This window comes from Aphidius gifuensis, linkage group LG2 (assembly GCF_014905175.1).
Source record: "Aphidius gifuensis isolate YNYX2018 linkage group LG2, ASM1490517v1, whole genome shotgun sequence".
Taxonomy (NCBI): domain Eukaryota; kingdom Metazoa; phylum Arthropoda; class Insecta; order Hymenoptera; family Braconidae; genus Aphidius; species Aphidius gifuensis.
In genome coordinates, this window is record NC_057789.1 from 302,418 (window position 1) to 327,704 (window position 25,287).

A 25,287-nucleotide genomic window follows, 5' to 3' on the forward strand; every position below is an offset into this window, starting at 1 on the left:
TTTTTTTTCTGGGTGCTTCTACGAGAGAGTGTGTTTACATTTTTACCGGTGTTTTTATGTCGCTCTTTTGTGTGATATTTTGCTGTGAAAATTCGTGTCTCAACATGTTTTTGACCTATTATATTATCTAAATAAATAAATATTTAAAAATTTATTTAATTAACAATTATAAGCAATATTTATTTTTACGAAAATAATAGTTTTTTTTTTTATTATTTTATTTTTATGAGTCAATCAAAAGTTTGGTTTGGTTTTTTTTTTTTCTTTCTTTGAAAATGTTGTGGATGTACAATTTGTGTGGCCAATTGAATACATGATTATTATAAAAAAAAAAAAAAAAAAAAAAAAAACTCAATGTCATTTGAAACCCCAGCAAGATCATATTAACATGTATGTATTTTTTTTTTTGTTTTTCAAAAGAAATGTTATATTAAATTTTTGTCAACGTTGAATTTTTTATTATCTAAAAAATAATTTATAAAATGCCATATAACTTTTGTATTGATAACAATACATATTTAAATAAATTTTTTTTACTTGAATTTTTATTAAATTAATATTTTTTCGATTATTGTTTAACAGATAAACTGAAAGTTCAAGATAACCAAGCTCACGAGGACAATAAAAATAATTAAAATAATTAAAAAAAAAAAAAAAAACAATCAACATGGTATGTGTATATGAATATATTATTTAATTGCTTATCTTTTTTCTTCTTTTGTTTCTAGTATTTTCTATACGACACGCATTGTCACTGATATTCTTTTTTTTTTTTTTTTCTTGTTTTGTTGATGATATTATTATTACTTACCAACAAAAATGATTAATATTTTTTATTATTTACAGGCTCAAACTTTTAATTTAGAAATGAAAAATATGGAGGCATTGAACCGTCAATTGTCAAAATTTGTCCATTCAAAACCTCATGTGTTACGTCATGGCACCCAAAAGCGACTTTTAACACGTGAAGAAATACTTGCTCTAACTGATGCTGGAGTTGCATTTATTGAAGGAAAATATCAATCAGCAATTGTTCAATATAAAAAATGTCTTTTATTAAATACAAAATACAGTGATAATGACAATGAACCAACAAAATTAACAGTTGTTGTGTCATATTTAATAAGTAAATGTCTTCTCCATTCAAATGAATTTCAAGATCTTCTTGAAGCCAGAACAATATTAACTGAGCTTGAAGAAACTGTTGGTGATATTTATCCAATGATATATTATGGTTTTGCTAAATTATTAACAACACTATATTGTTTTAATGATGCTGAAAAAATTATTATAAAAGGTTTTGGAATAATAAATGATGAGACATATTTACAAGATTTAAATATACCACAACATGATGACATTATAGCAGAATCACAAATTAAAACATTAACAGAATTATTATCAGATTTAAAAAAAACTGTTGACAGTTGGCATCCACCAGATGCCAAATGTATAATGTCAAATTGTAATGAAACACAATCACAAAATCATTTAACTGGTAAAAATATTTATTTTAACAGTCCAGCATTTAATGGATTTATCAAAGTAATATGTAATAATATTCATTATCCATGTAAAATGATATTTCATATTGCATGTTGGAAAAATAAAAAAGATATGCTATCACCAGATAAAAAATTATCTGATAAAGATATGTTGAGTTGGAATTGTCTAACACCAAATTGTAAATTCTACAATAAACCATGTTTAATTAATAAAATATGTGTCTATGGTGATGATGCTAATCTAAAATCAGTTACTGAAACAACCATTGATAAATTACATTGGCAACCACATCATCATCATAATCAAAATCATCAACAACAACAACAACAACACCAACAGAATGTATCAAAAGGTGCAATACGTAAACAACCACAACAACAAAAAACAAAAAATCACAATAATAATAATAATTCACAAAAAACAATAAAAGGTCATAAACAATTATCAACAACAATAAATAAACAAAAACCAGATGACAATAATAATAATAATAATGAAGAAGAAAAAAATAATAATATTGGTATTACAGTTGAAGTACCATTGACAACAAATAGTTGGAATTATTTCAAAAAAAATTTAGAAAAAGAAAAAAATATTGAAATAAAAGAAAATCAAGAAAATGAAAATACAACAATACAAAAAAATGAATCAAATAATGTTAGTGATGATAATGATGACGATTTGTTATATCATGATACTGAGCAACATTCAAAAAAAGAAGAAGAAGAAAAAGAAGCAGAAGAAAAAAAAGAAGAAGAAGAAGAAGAAGAAACAATAGAAGAAGAGATATTGGATAATGTTTCTGATTCGGAAAAAATAAAATCATTTATTTATACTTGGTTTATTGAGTGTTTGACTGAAAGTGGTCCAATGAAAGATGATGATCTTATGGGAAGATGGCAAGAAGCTATGAGTTTAATTGGAGATTCAGCTGAATTATTAAGTGAGTATGATAATGTTGATAAAGTTAAAAGATTTTTGAGTAATAAAACAACAGGTATTGTTGTGTATGCGGAATATATTTGTACTGTTGATAATATTGCTGAAGCAATTGTCATGTCGAGGAAAGACGTTGATGATGATGATGATGATTATGATGGTGATAGTGATGATGATAGTGAAGATGATGATGGTAGTTATGATTATGAATCAAGCTCAGAAGAAGCAGGTGACAGTGATGATAATGATGATTATAAAGACACCGAGAAAAATGATGAAATATCAAGTCAATTAAATTTGCATGAACAACCAATTTGTAATGGAAAAAAAACACCAGTTGATGAAGAATTACAAACATCGTTAATAAATAAACAAACAAATTTTGATTTAAATAATAACGATGAGAGTAATCAAATTGTTTCGAATGAAAAAAAAACCAATGTATTAACAAATGGTCATAAATTTACAAAATCTCATGTTTTAATTCATGAATTTTTGCCTAATGAATCAATGACTGCTGATAAAGATACACAAGTTAATATTCAAAATAACGAGACAAATATGTTGAATAATAAAATAAACAGATTAAATCGTGAATTATCATCATGCAGACAAGAATTGTTAATAACAAAAAGAAAGCTATATAATGAAAAAATGAATAATTTACAATATACCATACACAATGAATATACTGATAAAAAAACATACATCAAAGAAAAACTTAAAAAGTACAATGATGAATGTTCAATAATTGAAAAACTTTTAGATATTGAAAAGAATATATTTGGTAGTAATGATGAATCATTGATTGATCGTGCTCTTTGGATTGATTCCATCAAAAAAATACATCAAATATCAACAAAACTTGATTCTGATTATGCTGATTTATATGCACAATTAAAATTAGATAATACATTTGAAAAAAATAAAAAATATGTTCGTTTAAATATTCAAGGTATGAATGATTTAATACATCAAAATATACCTGAGTTGATACAAAATATATTTGACAAATGTTACGATGAAATTGATAGAAAATATCAATTAATGATGGAACAAAAATCAACGCAATTATCACGGGTTATTAATCAACAAGTGTGGTATCCAACATCTCAACGACAACCTGTACCAGGACTATGGGGAATAAATCCACCAGAAATTATTCCATCACAAAATCACCAAGCTCATCCACAGTGGATACGTTGGACGAATAATTCACCAACTTATCCACAAATAGTATCACCATCTGAAACTCGTTATTTAAAACAAGTTACACCACCACCACCACCACCATCTCCTCTGCCATTTGTCAAACAACAACCATCATCATCATCGTCATCATATTCACAATCATATTATACACCACCATTTCAATATTATCCAAAACCACCTTGTCCAGTTCATTTTCCAACAATACGTTCTACTATTGATGCTTCATGTTCACCAATAAAATCAACAACAACAAAACCAATTGTTACTGATCCATTAAATGGTGAAGAAATTAAGCAAGATGAATTAACAATTGTTACTCCAACAAAGCTATCACCATTATCATCACCTTTTCAACATTCACCACCAGATTGGGTTAAAAATGTTACTGATAAATATTTAAATGGTCTAGAAGATTCGGAAATTGAAACATTAAAAAATAATTGTATTAATAATGATCCAATGCCGTCAATTCAAGATGTTGCAGAAAATAATAAAGCAGTTGCAGCTATGTTGGTTGATGGAATAATTAAACGTTTATTAGGAAATAATAATAATAATAATAATACTCAAGGAATAATAAATGAAGAAAATATTCCAAATGATGATAATAATAATAATAATATAACATGTTCCAATGATGATGAACATAATGAATTACAAGAAAATAAAAATAAAAGTCATGCTTTGAGTTTGTCGTCTTCCAATGAGCATGTTATCAAAGAATCAACTGATGATACTGGTAAACCAAATGGTTTTATCAGTATAAATTCATGTTCTCAATCATCAGTATCATCAATAAATGGTGATTCAAGTTACGTAAAATCATATGGACATGAGTATTGCAATGATACAATTGAACCAACATCAGCTAATTCAATATCACCACATGACGATGAAATTATTGAAAATAATTATATCACTTGTGATAAATTATTAAAAATACTTTGTGATGAACATCCAGATATTTTAGAATGTGATATTAAAAGTGCTCTTGATGTAGTACGTGACAGTTATGATGGATCATTAACTGGAGTGTCATTAAATAGTATTGTATTAGAAGTTGATCAAGTTATTCATCAACGTAAAGAATTACAAATTATTAATTATGATAATGATAATAATGATAATGGCAATGAAGAAGATGATGATGATGATGATGATGATGATAGTGATGAAGAAGAAGAAGAAGATGATGATGATGATGATAATGAAGATGATGAAGATGGAGATGATGAAGAAGAAGATGAAGATGAAGAAGAAATATCAAATTATTATAAAAATTCAACCAGACGATACTCACCAGTAAAACTTGTAGCAAGTGATCTAGCTGAATCGGCCTCTTCTATAAATGGTGATTATAAACCAGAATGTCTTTGGGATATGGGTCCACCATCATCGTTAGTCAAAATAAATAAAAAACAAATAACTGATGATGAAATTAAAAAAAGACTTGATGAATTACGTAAAACAAAACCATTGGGTGATTATTTTTGGGATATTGATGAACCATCAACATTTGCATCAGTGGTAACATCTTCACTAAAAAAACAGAACACTTTAAATACAAGTATTAATCAACCAAGTACAAGTATTAATCAACCAAGTACAAGTATTAGTCAACCAAGTACAAGTACAAATACAAATTTTAATAGTGAAATAGAACAAGAAGAAAAGCAACAACAACAACAATTCCAAGAATCAAATTTAAGTTGGAGAAATAGATCATCATCGCCACCACCAAGAAAATTTTCATCATATTCAAGTCCTTCAAGATGGTCAATTCCACCAAGATTTCAACGTATTGTAGATGAAAAAAAAAGAGAATCACTTGCTAGAGACAAAAATAAACCATCATCTGGTGAAAAATTATTAAATTATCTACGTACAAAATATCCTTTAAGATTGGAATATGATTTTCATGTTGCAATTGCAGCTGTTCGTAAAAATTATAATGGATCATTAAGTGGTAAATTATTTTCAAAAATTATACGTGATGTTGAAAGAAATTTGGTTCATCGTGAAAAAGCACAACTTGATGATTATAGTTCAACTGGTCAAAGTGCATTGTTATCAAGTCAAAAACAAAGAACAAATTCATTCAAATCATCAGCATCAACTGAGCCAATACCTTCATTATTTTCACTACCATCAAGTCAAAAACAAAGAACAAATTCATTGAAATCATCAACATCAACTGAACCAATACCTTCATTACTTTCACTACCATTACCACCACCGACAACATCAGCAGCAGCAGCAGTAGCATCAACATCAGCAACAGCATCAGCAACAGCAACACCACGTCGTGAATATCATGCTATTATGAATCCATGGCGTAAACCAAAAGAAGTTGATGTAAAAATAATAACAGGTGAATGTCCAATTTGTATGGAAGAATTTACAAGTGAAAAAAATGATGTGTGTGAACTTGCTCCTTGTCTTCATACATTCCATCGTCATTGTATCGAGTATTGGTACAAACACAACAAGACATGTCCAACATGTAGACTCAATTCTGCACTCGACGAATTTCCTCCATTAGCTTAATAATCAAACTGTCTTCTCTTTATTATTAGTTAATTAAAAATTTAAAAAATCTATTTTTTAACTTTCAACGAAGAGAAAAAAAATATGTTTCAAATTTAAATATTTTATTAATGATTTATACTGAAAAATGTGTTCAAGTTTTTTTTTTTTTTTTAAATATATTTTCTTTTTTTTATTTTTAATAATTTTCAGTTGTATTTTATTTTTAAATATTCCAAAGGTACTTATTATATTCTATAGCAAAAAAAAAAATGTCAATTGCAAAATGACGAGCTTAAGTATTTTTCGAGCACAAAAATATAAATGTTTTTTTTTTTTTTTTTTGCCACTAAAAATGTTGTAAGTGTGCTGGCTACATTAGAAAATAATTTTCTATTTAAAATAAAATCAAAAAGTCGTTTATTTACAAATTTATAATAATACAATTTTTTGGATTAAATATATTTTAATTTAAAAATAAAAAGAAGCTGATGAATGAGTTGATAAATCATTCATCTTTTTTTTTTAATTTATAAGCTGCTCAATTTTCTATTTTTTTTTTCTCTAATGATTATCATTGACTACTTATACTTAAATTAAAGTCTTTGAACTCTGAAAATAAATTAGAAAATTTATCATTTTTTAATAGTATTAATTTGTTTTTTATATTTTGAATGAAAAATAAAATAATACTGACCGTTTAATGTTGTTGAAAAATAATGTGAAAACTTGTTAAACAATTTGGCTTGAGCCGGTGTGTTTTCAATTTAAATTTCTACAATCTTCGAATACTTGTTGTAGCATTATAAATAATTTCCATAATCCATAAACAACAACAAATTAAATAAACACTACAAATTAATTCATAAGTTGTATTGTCATTGTTTAAATAATATTTTATGAAAATAAATTGCATTGAACAACGAAATAATTCAACAACACTTGCATATTTAAATTTATCAAATAAAAGACCAATTGTTGTTAAAGTTATAACATTATTTATAACTAATGAACTATTAAATAATTTACAGTTCTGAAAAAAATTATCTAAATTAATTAATTTATCTCTTTTTTCCAAAGAAAGAGCATAGAAGCTACTTTCTATGTTGATATTAATATGGTATTATCCATTTATGTCTTGTTCATTATTATTTTTAATTTATAATTTAATTAGCTTTTTATTTTTTTCGACTTACTTGTTTTGCTTGATAAAGTTGATAATGAAAATAGAAAACAATAACAAAATGAATAATAATATAAATTTTTTGCCAAATTGGTAATTGAGGATCATAAATACTTCTTGAAGTTACCTTAAAAAAAAAAAAAACAATAAATACAAAAATTAATTTATCAACTTTTTAAATGAGTAAATAAATATTTACATTGACTTTAAATTCGTCAAGTCCAAGTCTTGGTAATCCTGGTAGCCAACTTGGTCCTTTCCAAAGGACTCCAATTTTATCAGACATTGTTTTCATCTTGATACTTTGATTAATCATAGCTCTCGTATAAAAAGTCTTGAAGCAAAAAAATATTGTTTAAAAAAAAAAATGATAAATTGGTAAATGAATATCAATGAGTTAATAAATATTACTTGCAAATAAATTGGATTAAATTTTCTAGCACTAACAACAAGTCCATAAATAATATCTTGATTTGGTAATTTTTCTTGAAATGTACCAAATAATCTGTCCCATATTATCAACACACCTCCATAATTTTTATCCAGGCAATATAAATTACAACCTGTTACACATAATTACAGTATAATATTTATAAAAAATATGCATGTCAATTATTATTATTTACCATGATGTATACGATGATGTTTTGGTGTATTTAACACAAATTCAAGTAAACCAAGGTCATCAATAAGTGTCGTATGAATCCACAACTGATAAATAAGATTAAACTGATGATGAGCAACAAAATGAGATGGTGGTATAAACACAGCAAGTGGTAAGTAGAACATCTTGAAAACAATTATAATTCTTATCAAAATAAAAAAAAAAAATATTAACAAAACAAATACACTCACACGCAAAAAAACAAGGTTAAAATAAAAATAATAACTCTCACTATTTCTGGATGATAAAAAAAAAAAAAAAAAAAGTTGTAATAAAATATAGATATGTAACATGAGTTGTTATGAACTCACAAAGCTACACCACTGTTGCAAGACTGATTGCCGCAGACCAACCACAAGATTAAATTCCTCTGAAGAATGATGAACTTGATGCTGTGACCACAAAAAATGGACCTCTGTTTAAAATATAAATTAATTTATAATAATGATATTGTTATTCAAGCTGTTGGATGATGCAAAGTTTGTTGACAATTTCATATTGTATAATTAATATATTATCTTTGATAATAATAAAATATTGAAATACACAAACCGTGATTTGCACGATGAACCCAGTAATAACAAAAATCAACCCCCAATGCTGTTATGTACCAAGTACATATTGAATTCCATGGCAAATTTATTATTCGATAATTTTCATATATTTTTATATATGTGTAATACTCAGCACCACGTAAACATAATCTAAATATTTTTTTTCAATTAATTTTAATAGACATTTTGATATTTAAATATGTAAATTTGAAATTAATAAATTACCGAGATGATTCTTGAAGTATCCAGTGTGATAATGATGTAAAATGATCATTAAAACGAAATGTACTTTTTTTTTTAGAAAATAATATAACTTGTTCTAAAATAATAAGAACAAAAAATGATAGCCAAATCTAAAATTGAAATTGATATTTCATTTAATTGATAAAAGAATGTTTTTTTTTTTATAAATTTACCTGCTTGTGATAATCAGGGACATCTTGGTAATTTTCAAATGTCGTCTCGTATGGATCAACAATGTACCACAATTTTCCAGCATGTTTAAATTTTTCCAGCATGTAATTATGATCAACCAACTCGTCACAAGTTTCATTCATGACTGTGTCAAATTATGAATAATAAATAAATACTTGTTTAGCAACGTCACCACGTTTTTTTTTTTTAGAATTTATTCATCTAATTAAAATAATAATGATAAAATAATGAATAGATTAATGAATAAATAATTAATCATAAAAATAAATGAATTTTTTTTAAAATGCAGTTATTGATTAATAATCATTCAATGTGATAAATTATTTCTTATTATCTATCACTCGGTCAGTATTTTATTTTTAAAAAGATGATAATATTTATGCAAATAGTTGTTAATATTTATTGCATAAAATAATATTGATATGCAAACGTAAATTTATCACACGTGTATTTTCATGATTATCATTAAACATTATTATTTTTTAATTAATAAAAAAATTTCGAATAATATCTTACAATTGTTTTGATGATGTTTTACATTTTGACAAATTAAAAATTTAATTTAATCAGTGTCAATGAACTTGTGATAAATTTAAATGTTAAATATTAATACGTCAAAATTTATCTGGATTATCGTGTTATTCGAATTTAAATTAATTAATTTTTCTAAATTGATTAGATAGCTTTTTTATAATAAATTAATTTGAGCTGATGATAAACATGTATTTTTAAATGATTAATAAATAGCTGTTTTTGTCAATTGTAAAAATATATTTTAGCTTATTTTTTTCACCTTTTGTTTATGTTTTTTTATTTTTTTTTTTTATTTATTTATCAAGTTGTGTAAATGCACGATACTTTTAATTAACTGAGAATTGTGACTGACTGATAGGCAATTTATAAGGAACGTTATCGCTCGGATGATTCAAGGCCATTGCACACCACGCTTGAAAAAAATAAATAAAACCCCGCCACAAATTTTATTATTTTTATTGGTAATGTATTTATCTCAATTGGGTTTACATATACAAGACACGTGCAAGCAACAATTGTTTATTAATAATAATCATTAGTAGCAACAATATTTATTTATCAATTTTTAGTTAATCCAAAGGTATATAATATAATTTAATTAATAAATTTATATATTTGTAATTAATGTAATTTTTGGATCATAGGTTTTTATATTTTCAAAAAATGAGGTTATATGTTATTAAAAATTAATCAAATATTTTTATTTTTTAGATTTAAAATGAAGTCAAAAGTACAAAAGAAATTAACAGTTAATAATAAAATTAAAAAACCAATTGACACGAAAAATGGAAAAATAATGAAAAATAAAAAAATTGGTAATTTATTTGTTGCAAAAAAAGTAGCTGATCAAGAATTTGAAAATGAAGAAAATATTATTGACAATACAAATGAGGTAAAAAATACAACAATAATAATATACCTATATTTTATAAAAATAAATATATTTAATTAAAATTATTAAACAGTTTGCAAATGACATTGACGAAGAAGAAGAAGAAGATGAAGACAACGAGACACCAGTTGTGAATAAAGTTGCAGTAAAAATAACAACAAAAACATTGAAACAATGGGAACAAGAGCTCCAAACAGACAAGTAATACAATAATAATTTATTTTCAACAATTATATTATGTTATTACATGAATTTAAATTTTCTAGATCATCAAAAATTATCAAGAAGTTGATGGATGCATTCCATGTTGTTGCTATCAACATTTTAAAGTCAAAAAAAGTATCAAATTTACCATATAAAATTGAAAATAGTCAAGGTAATTAAATTAATTATTGAAAAAATAATAAACTCATTTATTAATTTGAATTATTATTAATTTTTTGTTGCAGTATTTAATGGAATTATTGAACTTTGCATCCAGCATATTCCTGGTGTACTCAAAAAATTCTTGCACATTGTTCATGATGCAAAATTTGAAGCCAGCAAAGCAAAAAGATTTCCAAAAATAAAAAATACTTTAAGTATTTATTACACAGATATCATAAACGTTAGTAAAAAAATATTAAAAATAATTGTTTTATTTATATTGTGATAACATTGTTATTGTTTTTTAGATACTGCAAACTGTTACATCACCAGATGTCCTCACTATTTTACTGAAACATTTGCATTGTACTATTCAATGTACACAATCATTTCCAGCATTGAATGAAGCATTGTTTAGTGTACTTATTAAATTATGGTCATCTGATGAAGAGGTTGTTCGTGTCAATGCTTTTATGAACATAATTAAAATAACAACAACTTATAAAGAAGCTATTCTTGATAATTTACTCAAAGCAATGTATAGTAAATATAACGAAATTGCAAAAAATATGACTCCAGATAATTTTGATTGCATCAATTTCATGCAACAGTCACTTGCTGAAATTTATTTGCTTGATCATAATCTTGCATACAATCATGCATTCATGGAAATTCGCCAATTGGCTCTCAAGCTGAGAAATGCAACAATTCAAAAAAATAAGGTATAAAAAATAAATAATTTGTCTTAATTTTTTAATCAATAATTAAATTTTTAATTTTCAATTGTTTTGTATTTTATTTAGGAAAATATTGATGCTGTTTATAGCTGGGAATATTTAAATTCAATTCGTCTTTGGTCAGAATTGATAAAAAATACTAAAAAACAATCAGTTATTCGATCACTTTTGTATCCACTTGTACAAATAGTAACATCATTAATCAAATTGACACCAACATCAGAATATTATCCACTTAGATTTCATTGTTGTCAATTATTGATAAATATATCACAAAAAACTGGCACATTTATTCCAGTTTTACCATACTTGCTGGAAATATTGAAATTTTATGATTTTAATAAAGTTAAAAATGTTATTGTTGCTGAAAAAATGTCATTCACTTGTATGTTGAAAGTAACAAAAACACAAATGCAAGAAAATGCATTTAAAAATTCAATAATTGATAATGTTTATCAATTGATTTTGGAAGTTGCAACAAAAGATAGCAATGCTATTTATTTTCCAGATATGTACATCAATTGTATCATGGAACTTAAATCTTTCTTGGCAAAATGTCAAGTACCAAGTTATTGCAAAAAAATTAAACAAATTTATGATAAAATACAGGAAAATCGTCAATTTGTTGAAACTGAAAGAAATAAAATTATTGTTGATCTTAGTGATTCTGCAACTATTCTTAATTGGGAATTAACATTAAAAACTCGAGGTACACCATTACAAAAATTTTATGATACTGTTTCTAATCAAAAAATAAATAAATGATGATTGTATTAAAAATATTTCAAATGATTTTTTGTAAAAATAAAAATTAACAAATTGATTTTTAACCAGGTTGTTTAGTGTTGATTATTTAATTTTAATTTTTTTTTTTTTTTAAATAATTGACATCTTGAAATTTAAGATGGCGGAATTTTGTTTTGGTTCTACAATAGGTCAAGAATGTTGACAGTTAAAAAATAAAAATAAAAACATTGGTGAGACATGTTTGTATATTTTATATTTAACAAAAACAGATAACAAGAAAAAAAAGCTGTTCACTTTTAAATAGGTGCTTTTAAACAATATTATATATTTTTTACCATGATGTTTTTTATTTGTCTCGTTAAAAAATCAGTTAGGTTAGATATAAATTAAATTTAATATTTATTTATTACAGATAAAAATAAATAATGATCCAGATAAAAGTAAAAAAATTGTTTCTTCAAAATTGAAGGAAGCTCAGGTATGTTAAAATAAAAAATATTATAAATTTCGACTGGCTATCTATTTAAATTTATATTTAAACAAAAAACAATTTTAATTTTTTTAGTATTCAATGGAGTTGTACAGTTGTGTATTTTACATTTACCATATAAAATTTTTTAAACATTCACGATGGAAGATTTGAGGCACACAAGTCAAAATAAAAGATGTCATTATATCTTATCTTGCTGATTTGATAAAAATTCTACAAAATGTATCATCGACTGATATTTTGATAGTATTGCTTAAGCATCTTCATCAGATGGTACCATCCAGTACCATCTGCTCAATCATACTCATCACTCAACAAGCCACTGTTAAGAATTCTCCTTAAATTTTGGTCAAGTGGAGAAGAAAATGTTCGTGTTGTATCATTTTTAAGCATCATTAAATTAGCAACAAGTCGCCAAGAATCAATTCTTGAAACTTTATTCAAGACAATGTACATTGAATACGTTGAAAATTCAAAATTCATGTCACCAACTTCCCTGCCAGACATAAATTTCATGAGACATTCACTAGCTGAAATTTATCATCTTGATAATAATCTTGCATACAATCATGCATTTTTATATATTTGTCAGCTGGCAATTCATTTGAGAAATGCAATGACATTGAAGAAAAAAGAAAATTTTCAATCTGTTTACCATTGGCAATTCATAGCAACAGCACAACCATCATCATCACTGTATTCAAAAGGAATTGATACATTTATCCAGAACATTTAAATGAATGAACTCTCAAGAAAAGAAAATGAATTGCCAAGAAAGAACAATGACGTTATTCAACATGTTGCAAGCATCAAATAGTAATAATTAATATTTTTTTGATTTATCTAAATATTGTGTAGCTGTATATTTTAATTTAATGTTTTTTGTTTGCCAATTGTCTTTAGGTAATAGTGGGAAAAACAAAAAAGAAAAAAAAAAGAAAAGAGTACAAAATCGTTGACGGTCCAATTGTTGGATGTATCATATATTTTTGAAGAATTAAGTTGCCCATTGCAAACGGGATTCAATCCCGAAACGTAACTAAGGTGTCGCTTCTGGTTGTCTATTTATATCCATCAACATTTCAACAAGATGTTAAAGTTTTTGTGGCATACGCCTGGGTCACAATTATAAAGTCACATCCCTCGTGTTGTAATTAGCGGTATGTAAGTGAATTCAATTTTTTTTTATTTGTTATTTTGTTATTAATTATATTTTAAGACAAGTTAATCGACAAACCAAACACACAAGTCATCAATTATTTTTTTACATTTAATCTATTGTGGTTTTACTAAATTTTTCATCGTTTTTTTTTATTTTTTCGATTCGCGATTCCCTGGATGATTGTGTCGTCAAGTGAATAATTAATTTTTAATTTTTTTCTAATTTAATTTCTACACATTTTAATATACTCAATTAATTATGGATTTATTTAATTTTCGTTGATAGATATATAGAAAAATATTAACTACTGTAAAATCAAATAGAAAAATATTTTTTTCAATTGAAAATTATCGAAATGAATATTGCATTGCGCCGTGAGTAAAATTTTATGATTTCCCGCCACTTGTGCTGAGAGTTCTGAGAATATGTAAATCTGGGGATAAACCTCGAGGTCATTAACTATATGTTGATATTTTCAATGAGTGAATATTTTGTAAGATGCAAAATTCGGTGGTTGTGTGTTTTGTGGCAGCTATAAGCTTGCCCAGATTTTCAGTGCGTTTTAAATTTAAATAATCATTCGAGTCAATTTTATTCTTCGTCCAAAAAAAAAAGTAAAAAAAGTTGAATCAATTTTTCCAACAATTTACAATTTAATAGTGGTAGAAGAAGCTTTTATCGACAATTTAAGACAAATACTATTTTGGAAATGAGGAGGGCATCCTTTGATAAGTAATTATTATTTTTAAATTTTAAATTCCAAAAAAAAAAACAAATTTCTATATATAATTTCACATGTATTTATTTTTCATTTAACTTGTTGATTTTTAGTTTTTCAAATCAATTAGTAAATTTAATTTATGAAGAAAAAAAGTATAAAAATAAGCATCACGTTAAAAAAAGAAAAAAAAAAAAGACGTAGAAAAAAAATATATATTTTTATCCACCTGAAAGTTCAATAGCCTTTTTTTTTCTTTTTTTTTTTTTTCGTTAATTTTAATATTTTTTATTTTGTCTCATAAAATTATTAATATATTTCTAAAAAAAATATTTCGATGACATGGTTGTTTTTAAAATCCACAGCTATTAATTTAATATTATTAGAATTTACATATTTTTTTTTTTTCATTTCATCTTTTGAAAATTAATGTGGGTGTTTTTTAAACAAACAAAAATGACAAAATTTTATTTTTTTTATTCTGATTTGATTTAATAAAATTTAGTTTGTATATTATTTTTTATTTATATTTTATTTTTTGAATTTTAAACAGCAGATGGATTGCGTTTACTTAAATCATTCGTCTTGTCAAAATGATATGTATATGTATGTGTTAATATAACATACATGATACAAATGATGTACAGTGATGATAGACAAAACTGGTAGTCGAAAATAACTGTGGAAAATCCCACCAATAAACATTTAAAAAAAAATAAATATCTACTCAATATTACTATTCATTTTTAAATTTACCATAATTAAATTTTCATATTACATTAATTAATAGTTAGCTCATTTTTAATTTAAAATAAATTAATTCACTTGTTGGCTATATTTAAAAAATATTTTTAATCAATAGCTTGCGTCATTTTGACAAAATAAATTTAAAGACAAGGCTAATAACACATAATTTTTCAATGATTTTTTTATATCGATGATGCATCTTCAATATTTAAATGATTTTTAATAAAAAAGTTAATTAAATAAATATTAATTTCATACCTGAGTGTTTTTAAAAAATTGAATAATTAGATGCGATTACGCTTTATTTGAGGCCATGATGATTTCGATATTATGTATTGTCAATTATTTATTTTATTTTTTTGTCAAATAACTGCATCAGCACCTCATCCAATTCTGAATCGTATTACATTACCATACGTTTTGTAGATAAATTTAGCATATCTTTACCACTGTTTAAGTTTGTGTGTTTGTACTCATGCCAATGCCGCAACGCGGAATTAATTGGCGTTTTGGATGGTAACCAATTCTTGTTGTCGTTTAAACACTTCTCAATTTAAATCATCTATTTTCATTTTTTTTTTTTTGCATTTATTTACATTTTTTTTTTTAATTCAGGGTATTAACTATTGGCTGTCTCAAATCACATTGGCACGATCAAAACTGTACTAGATCAACATGAATAGATTTAATTTAATTTTGATTATATTTTTTTTATCTTTTATTTTTCAATACTCAATTTAAGCAAATGTTATCTACACGTTTTATAAATATAACATTATTTATATTTATATTTATACTTTATATTTATTTACTATTATTTATATATTACATATTTTTTTAATCAAGACAAACATATTATAAACAACATAACAACAACGAAAGTTATAGTGCAGTATACAATTATTCAAAAACAACAAATACAAGAAATGTCGAAATAAAACGTAAATTATTACAATCAAGTGGACAATTATTGAATAATAATAATTTTAATAATAAATTAAAAAAAAGTTATTCATCTGATAATGTTGTAATAAGCTCACGTGGATTTAAACCATCAGATATACACGATCCAGCTAAAAGACATTTTCTTGAAAATTTATCAACAAAAATACTACACTTTGACATGGTGAGTTATGATAAACATGAAAGTTGAAAAAAAAAAAAAATTGCTTTATTGCTATCTGCTTGAAAAATCAACGAGGAAAAAAAAAAAACATACAACATTTGCTTGGAGCTTGGATCTTGTTGGATATATATATTTGAAACAAAAAATATTAATTGAATTTATATGGTTTTTTTATTTTTATTTTTAGGATAGTGAAGAGAGGACGAAAAAAATTGATTTTGAAAAGTTGCTGAGACCAGCCATGGATGCAACTGACACATGTGATTTATTGCAATCAAAAAGTATTTATTTGTATTTATATTTTTATATAAAAAAAACTAGTTAAATTATTTTTTTTTAAATTATTATTTATTTGTAGAAAAAATGTATGCTTCATCTTGTTTTTATGCACCGACCCACCCAACAGTGGAGGATCAAGTTGAACTCGCTCGTAGAATATCATATTCTCTGAGCGATGTTAAAAATATGAAGAGCAAAGGACAATCCATGTATGTCAATAGAAAAAAAAGATCTGTCAAATGGATTCATGCTGGAAATGGTAAATTAATATACATTTAATATTTAAATATATTTCTATTAAATTTAATATTATTTTTCAAGGTGAAGATGGTGAAGAAGGACCACAAATGCCATTACACAGAGATAAAACACCATTGAAGTGCATGATGAATCCAAATGGTAAAGTCATGGATATGAATGGCATTCAGGCTCTTGGTGAAGAGCCAAATATTGGCCAGAGTCCAATCAATGCTGGAAAAGTATTTGACATTGTTAGAGATTTAAATTGTCAAAAAGGACGAGGTAAGATTATAATTTTTCATGAAAAAGTTAATTTAATTTTACTAATAATGTATAATTTAATTGTATAAAAAGGTGCTGAAATATTTGCAAAACGACGAAAAAGATCAGAGAAATGGGTTGTTCAAGAAAATAATGCACCTTCAACACCAGTTACACCGGTTATTCAAAGTTATCCTAAAATGCCATCCACTTATCCAACAAAAATGGTAGCTATTTTCATTAAATTATTAATTAAAAAAAATGGTTAAAATATGAAATTACATTAACATATTATTTAACAGGATTATGGTGCAAATGAAAATTCAAATTTCAACAGTCAATCACCAATGTCACCAGTGCAAATTCAAAATGATACAAAACCATTTTACAATCCTTTCACTGTGGATATTTCACTTGGTACAACTCCAGCTCAACCAGGTAATAATCACAATCATTTATCTAAATCAATTTCATAATTTAATCGAAATAAACATTTTAATCATTCATTTTTTTATATTTTTGTCGATTGAAATCTAAATAATCTTATCAACTGCAAACTAAATTATCAATTTATATTTTTTTTATTACATTGCATTTAACAAATTTGCTTTATTTTTTTAAATTAGCTTCGCATTGTTTCTCTTTTTTTTTTGCAATAAAAAAAATTATAGATAACAACGAGTCAGATTGTAACAAGCAATTGACTGATAATAATTATGAAAAAAAATTAGAAAATGATATTAAAAAAATATATCTTCGTGAGGTTGCTGTTGGAACTGAGCAGGATTATCAAATGAATGGTCATAAAAATGCTCATCAAATTAATGGTAATTCAGGTGTTGAAAAATCAAGAAGAATGTCATTTGATTCTGATTGTTATCAGCCAGTTCAATATAATAATAATAATGGTGGTGGTGGTAGCCGTAATTATTCAAAGGGTGATCAAAGCTCACGTGGTGGTAGTAGCTGCAACGGTGGTAGAGCTCAAATGACAAATGGTAATTCACAATTAAGAAATGGAAATTATCAAAATGGTAATTTACAAATGCCAAATGGTAATTACAATATGCCAAATAATAATTATTATCAAATGAATCATGGAAATTATCAAATGGTTAATGATAATCAACAAATGAATAATGGCTATCATCAACAGGTCATGATGAATGGTCATTCACAAATTGACAATAGAAATATTCAAATGAACAATGGTTATCATCAACAAATGCCAAATGTTCATTATCAAATGACAAATGTCAATCCAATGACAATGAACAATGGTAATTATCAAATGCCAAATGGTAATTATCAAATGATCAATGCAAATGGCCATATGATTAATGGAAATAATTATCAAATGAACAATGGAAATAATTATCAAATGAGAAATGAAACAATACAAAATGGACATGGATATTCAAATAAAATAATGAATAACACATGTCCTCAAATGCCAAATGGAAATATTCAAATGGCAAATGGTTACAATAAAAATTCAAGCTCTCAATTAAACAATAGTCCAAATTATCAAATGACTAATAATAAAAATTCACAAGCTTCAAATGGTCATTCACAATTGCGAAATGAAAATTATCAAATGACAAATGGTAATCAGCTTCAAAATGAAACAATAAATGAAGAGGGTAATATTGATTATACACCAGTACCAGTTAAACAATTGATACAAGAATTTGAAAAAACATGTAGACCAACATTGCAATATAAACAAATGAATTCAAAAGCAATACCAGTTGATCAACATACTCCACTTGATGATCTTTCACGTTTTTTTGATGTACCAAGAATGCCAAATAAATTTGATGATTCAATGAATAATATCAAGCAGCAGCAGCAACAACAACAAGTACAATTTTCCAACATCAACAGCAACAACAATGGAAATAATAATAAAATGATTATAAATACAAATGGCAATGGTTATGGTAGAATATATCAAGGAGCAATGGTTCCAAGATACGAGTATGATTCAACTGACGGTGATGATGATGACGACGACGATGACGATGATGATGACGATGTAATTGGTGATTCATTTGGTGAATCAACAACACCTGAAAATTGTAATGATTATTACAGTGGACCAAGTCCTGGTTTTTCAACTGGTAATCGTCCATCAGCAATGAGTGATTATGATTATCGTCGTCAATTATTTGATCAAGCATCTGAACAATTATTTGATGCACCATCTGGCTATCGTAATGATGATATTGATGATAAATTTAATGATGCAGTTAATGATAATGAAAATAAAAATAAACCAATGGTTATTATTCCATCAGAGCAAGATATTATTGAACAAATAAAACAACTACGTAAAACACCTGTTATTGAGTCACTCATACCAGGACCATCTGCTGAAAAACTTGGAGATTATTGTCAGGATTTAGGCAAGTTTTATTATGCTTTTGCTTTGACATTTTGCAATTATTATTTCGTTTGCTTCAACTATTAATAATTTATCAGTTATTTTGTGTTTTTTTTTTTTTTTTTAAATTCACTTGAGTTTATCTGGTTGTTCAAGATGCTAATGCTAATTTATTATTATTATTTATTTTCAGGCACCAAGCTACTTGAGAACACTTACAATGGTCCAAAAATATCGAGTTTTCAAACAAATTATAATACAGCACCACGTGGCTGGGATCAAGCACAATCATTTTATCGTCCAGTTACTTTTGCCAAATCTCAAGAGCCAATTGCTTATTCTGATTTCTAATAATCCTATTTATAAATAAAATATATATATCTACATATTAATCAAGTAATATATTCATCGAAATAATTTTTTTTTTTTCTTTCTTTGCCATATATTTTTTCCTTCCTTAAAAATATTGTTCTTCTATTAATGTTAAATTAATAAATTTATGTTTAAAAAAGAATAAATAAAAACAATGTTTTTTTTTCAATGAATTTATATATTTTTTTTTTTTTATTATATAATTTTATATCAAGGCATTTCATAGAAATTTTATGAAACATGAGATTTTTTGATGACTCTGTATTTATATTAAAAAAAAAAAAATTATAATAACTTTGCTTTCTGGTTCTTTTTTATTATTAAATAGATTTTTTTTTTTTAATAAAAATTTGAGTGCTTTTTTATTGAATAATTAAAATAGATAGAAATATATTTAAAAAAATTTTTTATAATTAAATTTAAGTTACGCCAATGAATTTACAATTATGCGGGTGTTGCTAGGAGTGTGTTTAAAAAATTAAATATAAATACGAGGGGGAACAAGCAGCTTTTATCAGTGTCACTGAGTGTCACCGAGTCATTCGTCAATCGTCATGGCACGACTGAAGATTTACCAGCTTGGAAGTTTAATATTAACTTGTGTTGTTCTCGTGAATGCTGGGGTATTCAGAGACAACAATAATAATCAGAATGATGAACGTCGCACTTGTGGATATGAAGTAAACAAACAAAACAATTATTTAATTATATTAATACTTTTTTCAATAACTAATAATTAATTTATTTACAGGGATGTCCAAAAATTGATCCAACAAAATTAAATGTTCATTTAGTTGCACATACACATGATGATGTTGGCTGGTTAAAAACAGTTGATCAATATTATTATGGAGGTATTAATTATTAATTTATTATTAAACATAAAATATAAATAATTTTATATATTTTAATTAATTATTTTTTTTGATATTTCAAGGACGTAATTCAATTCAAAAAGCAGGAGTCCAATATATTATTGACACTGTGATTGATTCTCTGAGAAAAGATCCAGAACGAAGGTCAGTTGTTTATTTAAATATAATATTTGTTTATTTATTTTTTTTCTTTATCGCTAATGATAAGTCTGAAGTAAATTATAGTCAATAATGATAAGAGCTTATCATTTTTAAATGAATAGTGTTTATTTATTTATTTAATTATTTTAAAAAAAGGTTCATATACGTTGAAACAGCATTTTTATGGAAATGGTGGCAACGACAAACTGAAAAATTACGTGAAGAAGTTAGAGGTTTTATAAATGAAGGAAGATTGGAAATAATAAGTGGTGCCTGGAGCATGAATGATGAAGCAACAACACATTATCATTCAATTGTTGATCAATTTACTTGGGGATTTAGGTAAATATTTTTATTTTATAATTCCTTTAATAATATTTAATCAATAAATTAATTTTATAGACGTTTAAATGATACATTTGGTGAATGTGCACGACCAAAAATTGGCTGGCAAATTGATCCATTTGGTCACTCAAGAGAACAAGCATCTCTGTTTGCACAATTTGGTTTTGATGGTATGTTCTTTGGACGTCTTGATCATGAAGATAAAACAGCAAGACTCAAGGAACAACGTGCTGAATTTTTGTGGAAGGCTAGCTCTAGTTTAGGTAATAATAAAAAAAAAAAAATATATAATTTATTAATGAAGAAAATAATATTGATAATTTATTTAATTTTTTTATCAGGAGAAAAAGCTGATTTACTTTCAGTTGCATTATTCAATAATTATTCACCACCTCCAGGTTTTTGTTTTGATATTCTTTGTCAAGATGAGCCTCTTATTGATGATCCAGAAAGTGCTGATAACAATATTGACTCAAGGGTAAGTTACAATGTATATTTTAAATAATCTTTTTCTATTTAATAATATCTTCTTGTCTCTTGATAATTTCTTCTTCTTCAAATATTTTTTTTACATTTTAAATATTCAATATTATTTATTTATTTACCAATTTATAGACCAAAGAATTTTACAACTATTTAATTGATCAATCTCATTATTATCAAACTAAAAATATTATTCTGACAATGGGTGGTGATTTTACTTATCAAGATGCTGAAATGTACTTTTCAAATTTGGATCTATTGATAAGGTATATTATTTTTTTTGCTGTATGTAAATAAAAACGACAAGATATTGAGTGAACAAATTATCAAGATTCAAAGATAACAATTAAATTACAAAATATATTATTAAATTAATAATACATATTATCACATCATATTTTTTTTTTTTTTCAAATAGATAGCATTGTTTCTTGCTTACTGTCAAGTACAAGCTAAATCATACAATACAAATAATATAATACTCACAATGGGAGAAGATTTTAATTATCAAGTTGCAAGAATGTGGTTTTCAAATCTTGATAAATTAATTAGGTAAGATCTGATAAAAGTTTGTTCACTCAATCGTTGATTATTATTAATAAAAATAAATACTTTCTTTTTTTTTTAATCTGATAATAATTATTATTCAACAGATATACAAATAAAATTTATGGAAGTCAAATAAATGTATTTTATTCAACTCCATCTTGTTATATTAAATCAATTCATGAAGCTGATAAAATATGGACAACAAAAAGTGATGATTTCTTTCCATATAGCAGTGATCCACATGCATTTTGGACTGGTTATTTTACATCAAGACCAACTCTCAAGTATTTTGAAAGAATGGGCAATAATTATCTTCAAATTGTCAAACAATTATCAATTTTATCATCTAAAATGGATTCTGATGATTTACAACATTTACGTGAAGTTATGGGAGTAATGCAACATCATGATGCTGTTACTGGAACAGAAAAACAACATGTTGCTGAAGACTATGCACGTTTATTACATGAAAGTATTGTCAAAAGTTCTGATATTATTTCTGATGCAATATTAAAAATTGCCAGTAAAAATAATACATCAAATACATATGAAGATACAAAATTTTATTCATGTCTATTGTTAAATACAAGTACATGTACAGTATCTGAAGATTCTAAAAAATTTGTAGTTACTTTATATAATCCTCAAAGTAATCCAGTATCAAGTTACATACGTATTCCAGTTAATGGAAAAAGTTATATTGTCAATGATCATACTGGTGCTGAAATATTAACTCAACTTGTTCCAATACCACTGGCTGTTGTTCAATTACCAGGAAGAAAAAGTATAGCAACAAGAGAACTTGTATTTCGTGCATTAAATATATCTGCATTTGGCTATCAATCATATTTTGTATCTGAAAAATTATCTGATGATGATGAAGTAAATATTGCTGATAGTGATAAATCAATATCAAGTGATTTATATGATATTTCAGTTGATGAAGCTGGTCAAGTTGTTGTACAATGGAAAAAAGAAAATATAAAAGTTGTACAATCATTTCATTATTACATTGGAGCTGTTGGTGACAATAGTAATGCTGAAAAACGTGCATCTGGTGCATATATATTTAGACCAAATGAATCAGCAATTCATAATTTTATTTATTCTGGTTATCATGAAATATTCAAGGGTCCACTTGTACAAGAAATTCATTTGACTGTTAATGATCATGTTAGTCTTGTTGTTAGAATTTTAGACAATGAAGAACAAGTTGAATTTGAATGGCTTGCTGGACCAATTCCAATTGATGATAAAAAAGGAAAAGAAATTGTCATTCGTTATTCAAGTAATCTTCAATCAGCTGGTACATTTTATACAGACAGCAATGGAAGAGAAATGCTTAAAAGAAAAAGAAATTATCGTCCAACTTGGAATTTAAATTTACAAGAACCAATTGCTGGTAATTATTATCCAGTAACAGCAAAAATATCACTAGAAGACAGAGACAAAGGATATAAATTGAGTGTACTTAATGATCGTGCACAGGGTGGTAGTAGTTTGACTGATGGTGAACTTGAATTAATGATACATCGTAGATTGCTGGTTGATGATGCATTTGGTGTTGAAGAAGCACTTAATGAACAAGCATTTGGTACGGGTCTTGTTGCTCGAGGAATCCATTATCTTGTTGGTGGTAATTTAAATAATCTTGATACTATTGCACTAGCTGAAAAATCAATGGCCCTCAAATTATCATTAAGACCTTGGGCATTATTTACACCATTAAATAATACAGATAATTTTATAAATTGGAAAAATAATTACAACATGAAAGCTGGAGGGCTTAGAAAAAAATTACCTAAAAATATTCATATTCTTACTTATGAACCATGGAAAAATGGAGAAATATTATTAAGACTTGAGCATTTATATGAAATTGGTGAAGCAACACAATTGTCACAACCAGCTGAAATAAATATTGGTGATTTATTTACTGATTTTGATATTACTAGTTTACGTGAAACATCTCTTGGTGGAAATCAATGGATAGAATCTATGAATAGATTCAAATGGAAATCTGATAATAATGACATTGAGTATGATGTTAATAACACGAGTGTTGATCAACAAGTATATATTAAAAATGGTGTCATTAATGTACTATTAAGAGCCAGAGAAATACGTACTTTTATCATCACTGGCACTAAAAAAACGTCAACTTTTATCATCGATAAATAATTTTTTTATATAGATTCAAAAAGCACATATTAAATTTTTTTTAAATTATAATTTATTAATGAATATTTAATGTTGAATGTCACTTGCAATGTCCTCTATGAAAAAATACACAGTTGATGCTTTTTTTATCTTTATTATTGCAACTTTATTGATTCATTTTTTTTTTTTTTTTACTGCAATTATTTTATGATGGTCAATATGATAAGTTTAATATGAATGCATACATTTTATATGCAGTAAAATATTTCAGACTTGTTCCGCAATTCATTGTGTAAACTACATTTATTATAAATACAATCGAAAATGTTCAATAAATATAATTTGATAATTGCAATAATTATTTATTCAGTGACTAAATTAACATCAGGAAAACCTAATTATCATTCAAAAATAGCAGTGATTAATCAACAAGACCAAGCAGAATTAACAGTAATTATATCAAATAAATTAATATTATAATTTTTAATAATAATTTAATTACATAATTATAGGCTGATTTATTAAACAATTGTTTCAATAAAATAAACACCATAATAATATTATCAGAGAAAAAAAAACCAATTTTAAATAATTTTAAATTAAATTTTTCACCATCATTTATCATGATTGAAAATATCAACAAACTTGAAAGAATAAA

General features: G+C 25.5%; 5 protein-coding genes across 12 annotated transcripts; 4 read left to right on the plus strand and 1 right to left on the minus strand.

Annotated features, from left to right (window-relative positions):
- Positions 1-658: 658 nt before the first annotated feature.
- Positions 659-6,250, plus strand: LOC122849317 (protein PFC0760c-like). Its single transcript, XM_044148009.1, has 4 exons — positions 659-670; positions 847-1,971; positions 2,128-4,824; positions 4,870-6,250. The coding sequence occupies exons 1-4, from the start codon at positions 668-670 to the stop codon at positions 6,202-6,204; spliced, it is 5,160 nt and encodes a 1,719-aa protein (XP_044003944.1). The 5' UTR covers positions 659-667; the 3' UTR covers positions 6,205-6,250.
- Positions 6,251-6,746: 496 nt separating this feature from the next.
- Positions 6,747-16,252, minus strand: LOC122848115 (alkylglycerol monooxygenase-like). 4 transcript variants are annotated; one of them, XM_044145959.1, is made up of 11 exons: positions 15,671-16,252; positions 9,001-9,220; positions 8,810-8,937; positions 8,583-8,734; positions 8,342-8,445; positions 7,993-8,155; positions 7,778-7,929; positions 7,566-7,700; positions 7,380-7,493; positions 6,881-7,216; positions 6,747-6,795 (listed from the first exon to the last, which is right to left on the minus strand). In XM_044145959.1, the coding sequence occupies exons 2-10, from the start codon at positions 9,139-9,141 to the stop codon at positions 6,959-6,961; spliced, it is 1,347 nt and encodes a 448-aa protein (XP_044001894.1). In that variant the 5' UTR covers positions 9,142-9,220; positions 15,671-16,252; the 3' UTR covers positions 6,747-6,795; positions 6,881-6,958. The 4 variants fall into 4 exon arrangements, with proteins under 4 accessions (XP_044001894.1, XP_044001892.1, XP_044001893.1 ...); XM_044145957.1 differs by lacking the exons at positions 6,747-6,795; positions 6,881-7,216; positions 15,671-16,252 and adding an exon at positions 9,813-9,901 and having other exon boundaries at positions 7,278-7,493; positions 9,001-9,143; XM_044145958.1 differs by lacking the exons at positions 6,747-6,795; positions 6,881-7,216; positions 15,671-16,252 and adding an exon at positions 9,536-9,625 and having other exon boundaries at positions 7,278-7,493; positions 9,001-9,143.
- LOC122848087 (nucleolar complex protein 2 homolog) lies at positions 10,023-12,378 on the plus strand. Its single transcript, XM_044145913.1, has 7 exons — positions 10,023-10,133; positions 10,265-10,445; positions 10,519-10,646; positions 10,712-10,821; positions 10,895-11,052; positions 11,120-11,533; positions 11,615-12,378. Exons 2-7 carry the CDS (start codon positions 10,272-10,274, stop codon positions 12,311-12,313), a joined length of 1,683 nt encoding a protein of 560 aa, XP_044001848.1. The 5' UTR covers positions 10,023-10,133; positions 10,265-10,271; the 3' UTR covers positions 12,314-12,378.
- Positions 12,708-20,228, plus strand: LOC122848061 (putative uncharacterized protein DDB_G0286901). Of its 4 annotated transcripts, XM_044145870.1 has the most exons (11): positions 12,708-12,773; positions 12,861-13,601; positions 13,689-13,949; positions 16,259-16,538; positions 16,726-16,819; positions 16,897-17,076; positions 17,139-17,339; positions 17,412-17,545; positions 17,621-17,756; positions 17,990-19,726; positions 19,898-20,155. In XM_044145870.1, exons 4-11 carry the CDS (start codon positions 16,536-16,538, stop codon positions 20,053-20,055), a joined length of 2,643 nt encoding a protein of 880 aa, XP_044001805.1. In that variant the 5' UTR covers positions 12,708-12,773; positions 12,861-13,601; positions 13,689-13,949; positions 16,259-16,535; the 3' UTR covers positions 20,056-20,155. The 4 variants fall into 4 exon arrangements, with proteins under 4 accessions (XP_044001805.1, XP_044001806.1, XP_044001807.1 ...); XM_044145871.1 differs by lacking the exon at positions 16,259-16,538; XM_044145872.1 differs by lacking the exon at positions 16,259-16,538 and having other exon boundaries at positions 13,689-13,945.
- A 236-nt stretch (positions 20,229-20,464) lies between these two features.
- Positions 20,465-25,067, plus strand: LOC122848060 (lysosomal alpha-mannosidase-like). Of its 2 annotated transcripts, none has more exons than XM_044145868.1 (8): positions 20,465-20,756; positions 20,828-20,930; positions 21,014-21,095; positions 21,249-21,434; positions 21,495-21,700; positions 21,779-21,915; positions 22,053-22,186; positions 22,574-25,067. In XM_044145868.1, the coding sequence occupies exons 1-8, from the start codon at positions 20,631-20,633 to the stop codon at positions 24,648-24,650; spliced, it is 3,051 nt and encodes a 1,016-aa protein (XP_044001803.1). In that variant the 5' UTR covers positions 20,465-20,630; the 3' UTR covers positions 24,651-25,067. The 2 variants fall into 2 exon arrangements, with proteins under 2 accessions (XP_044001803.1, XP_044001802.1); XM_044145867.1 differs by lacking the exon at positions 22,053-22,186 and adding an exon at positions 22,339-22,472.
- The last annotated feature ends 220 nt before the right edge of the window (positions 25,068-25,287 follow it).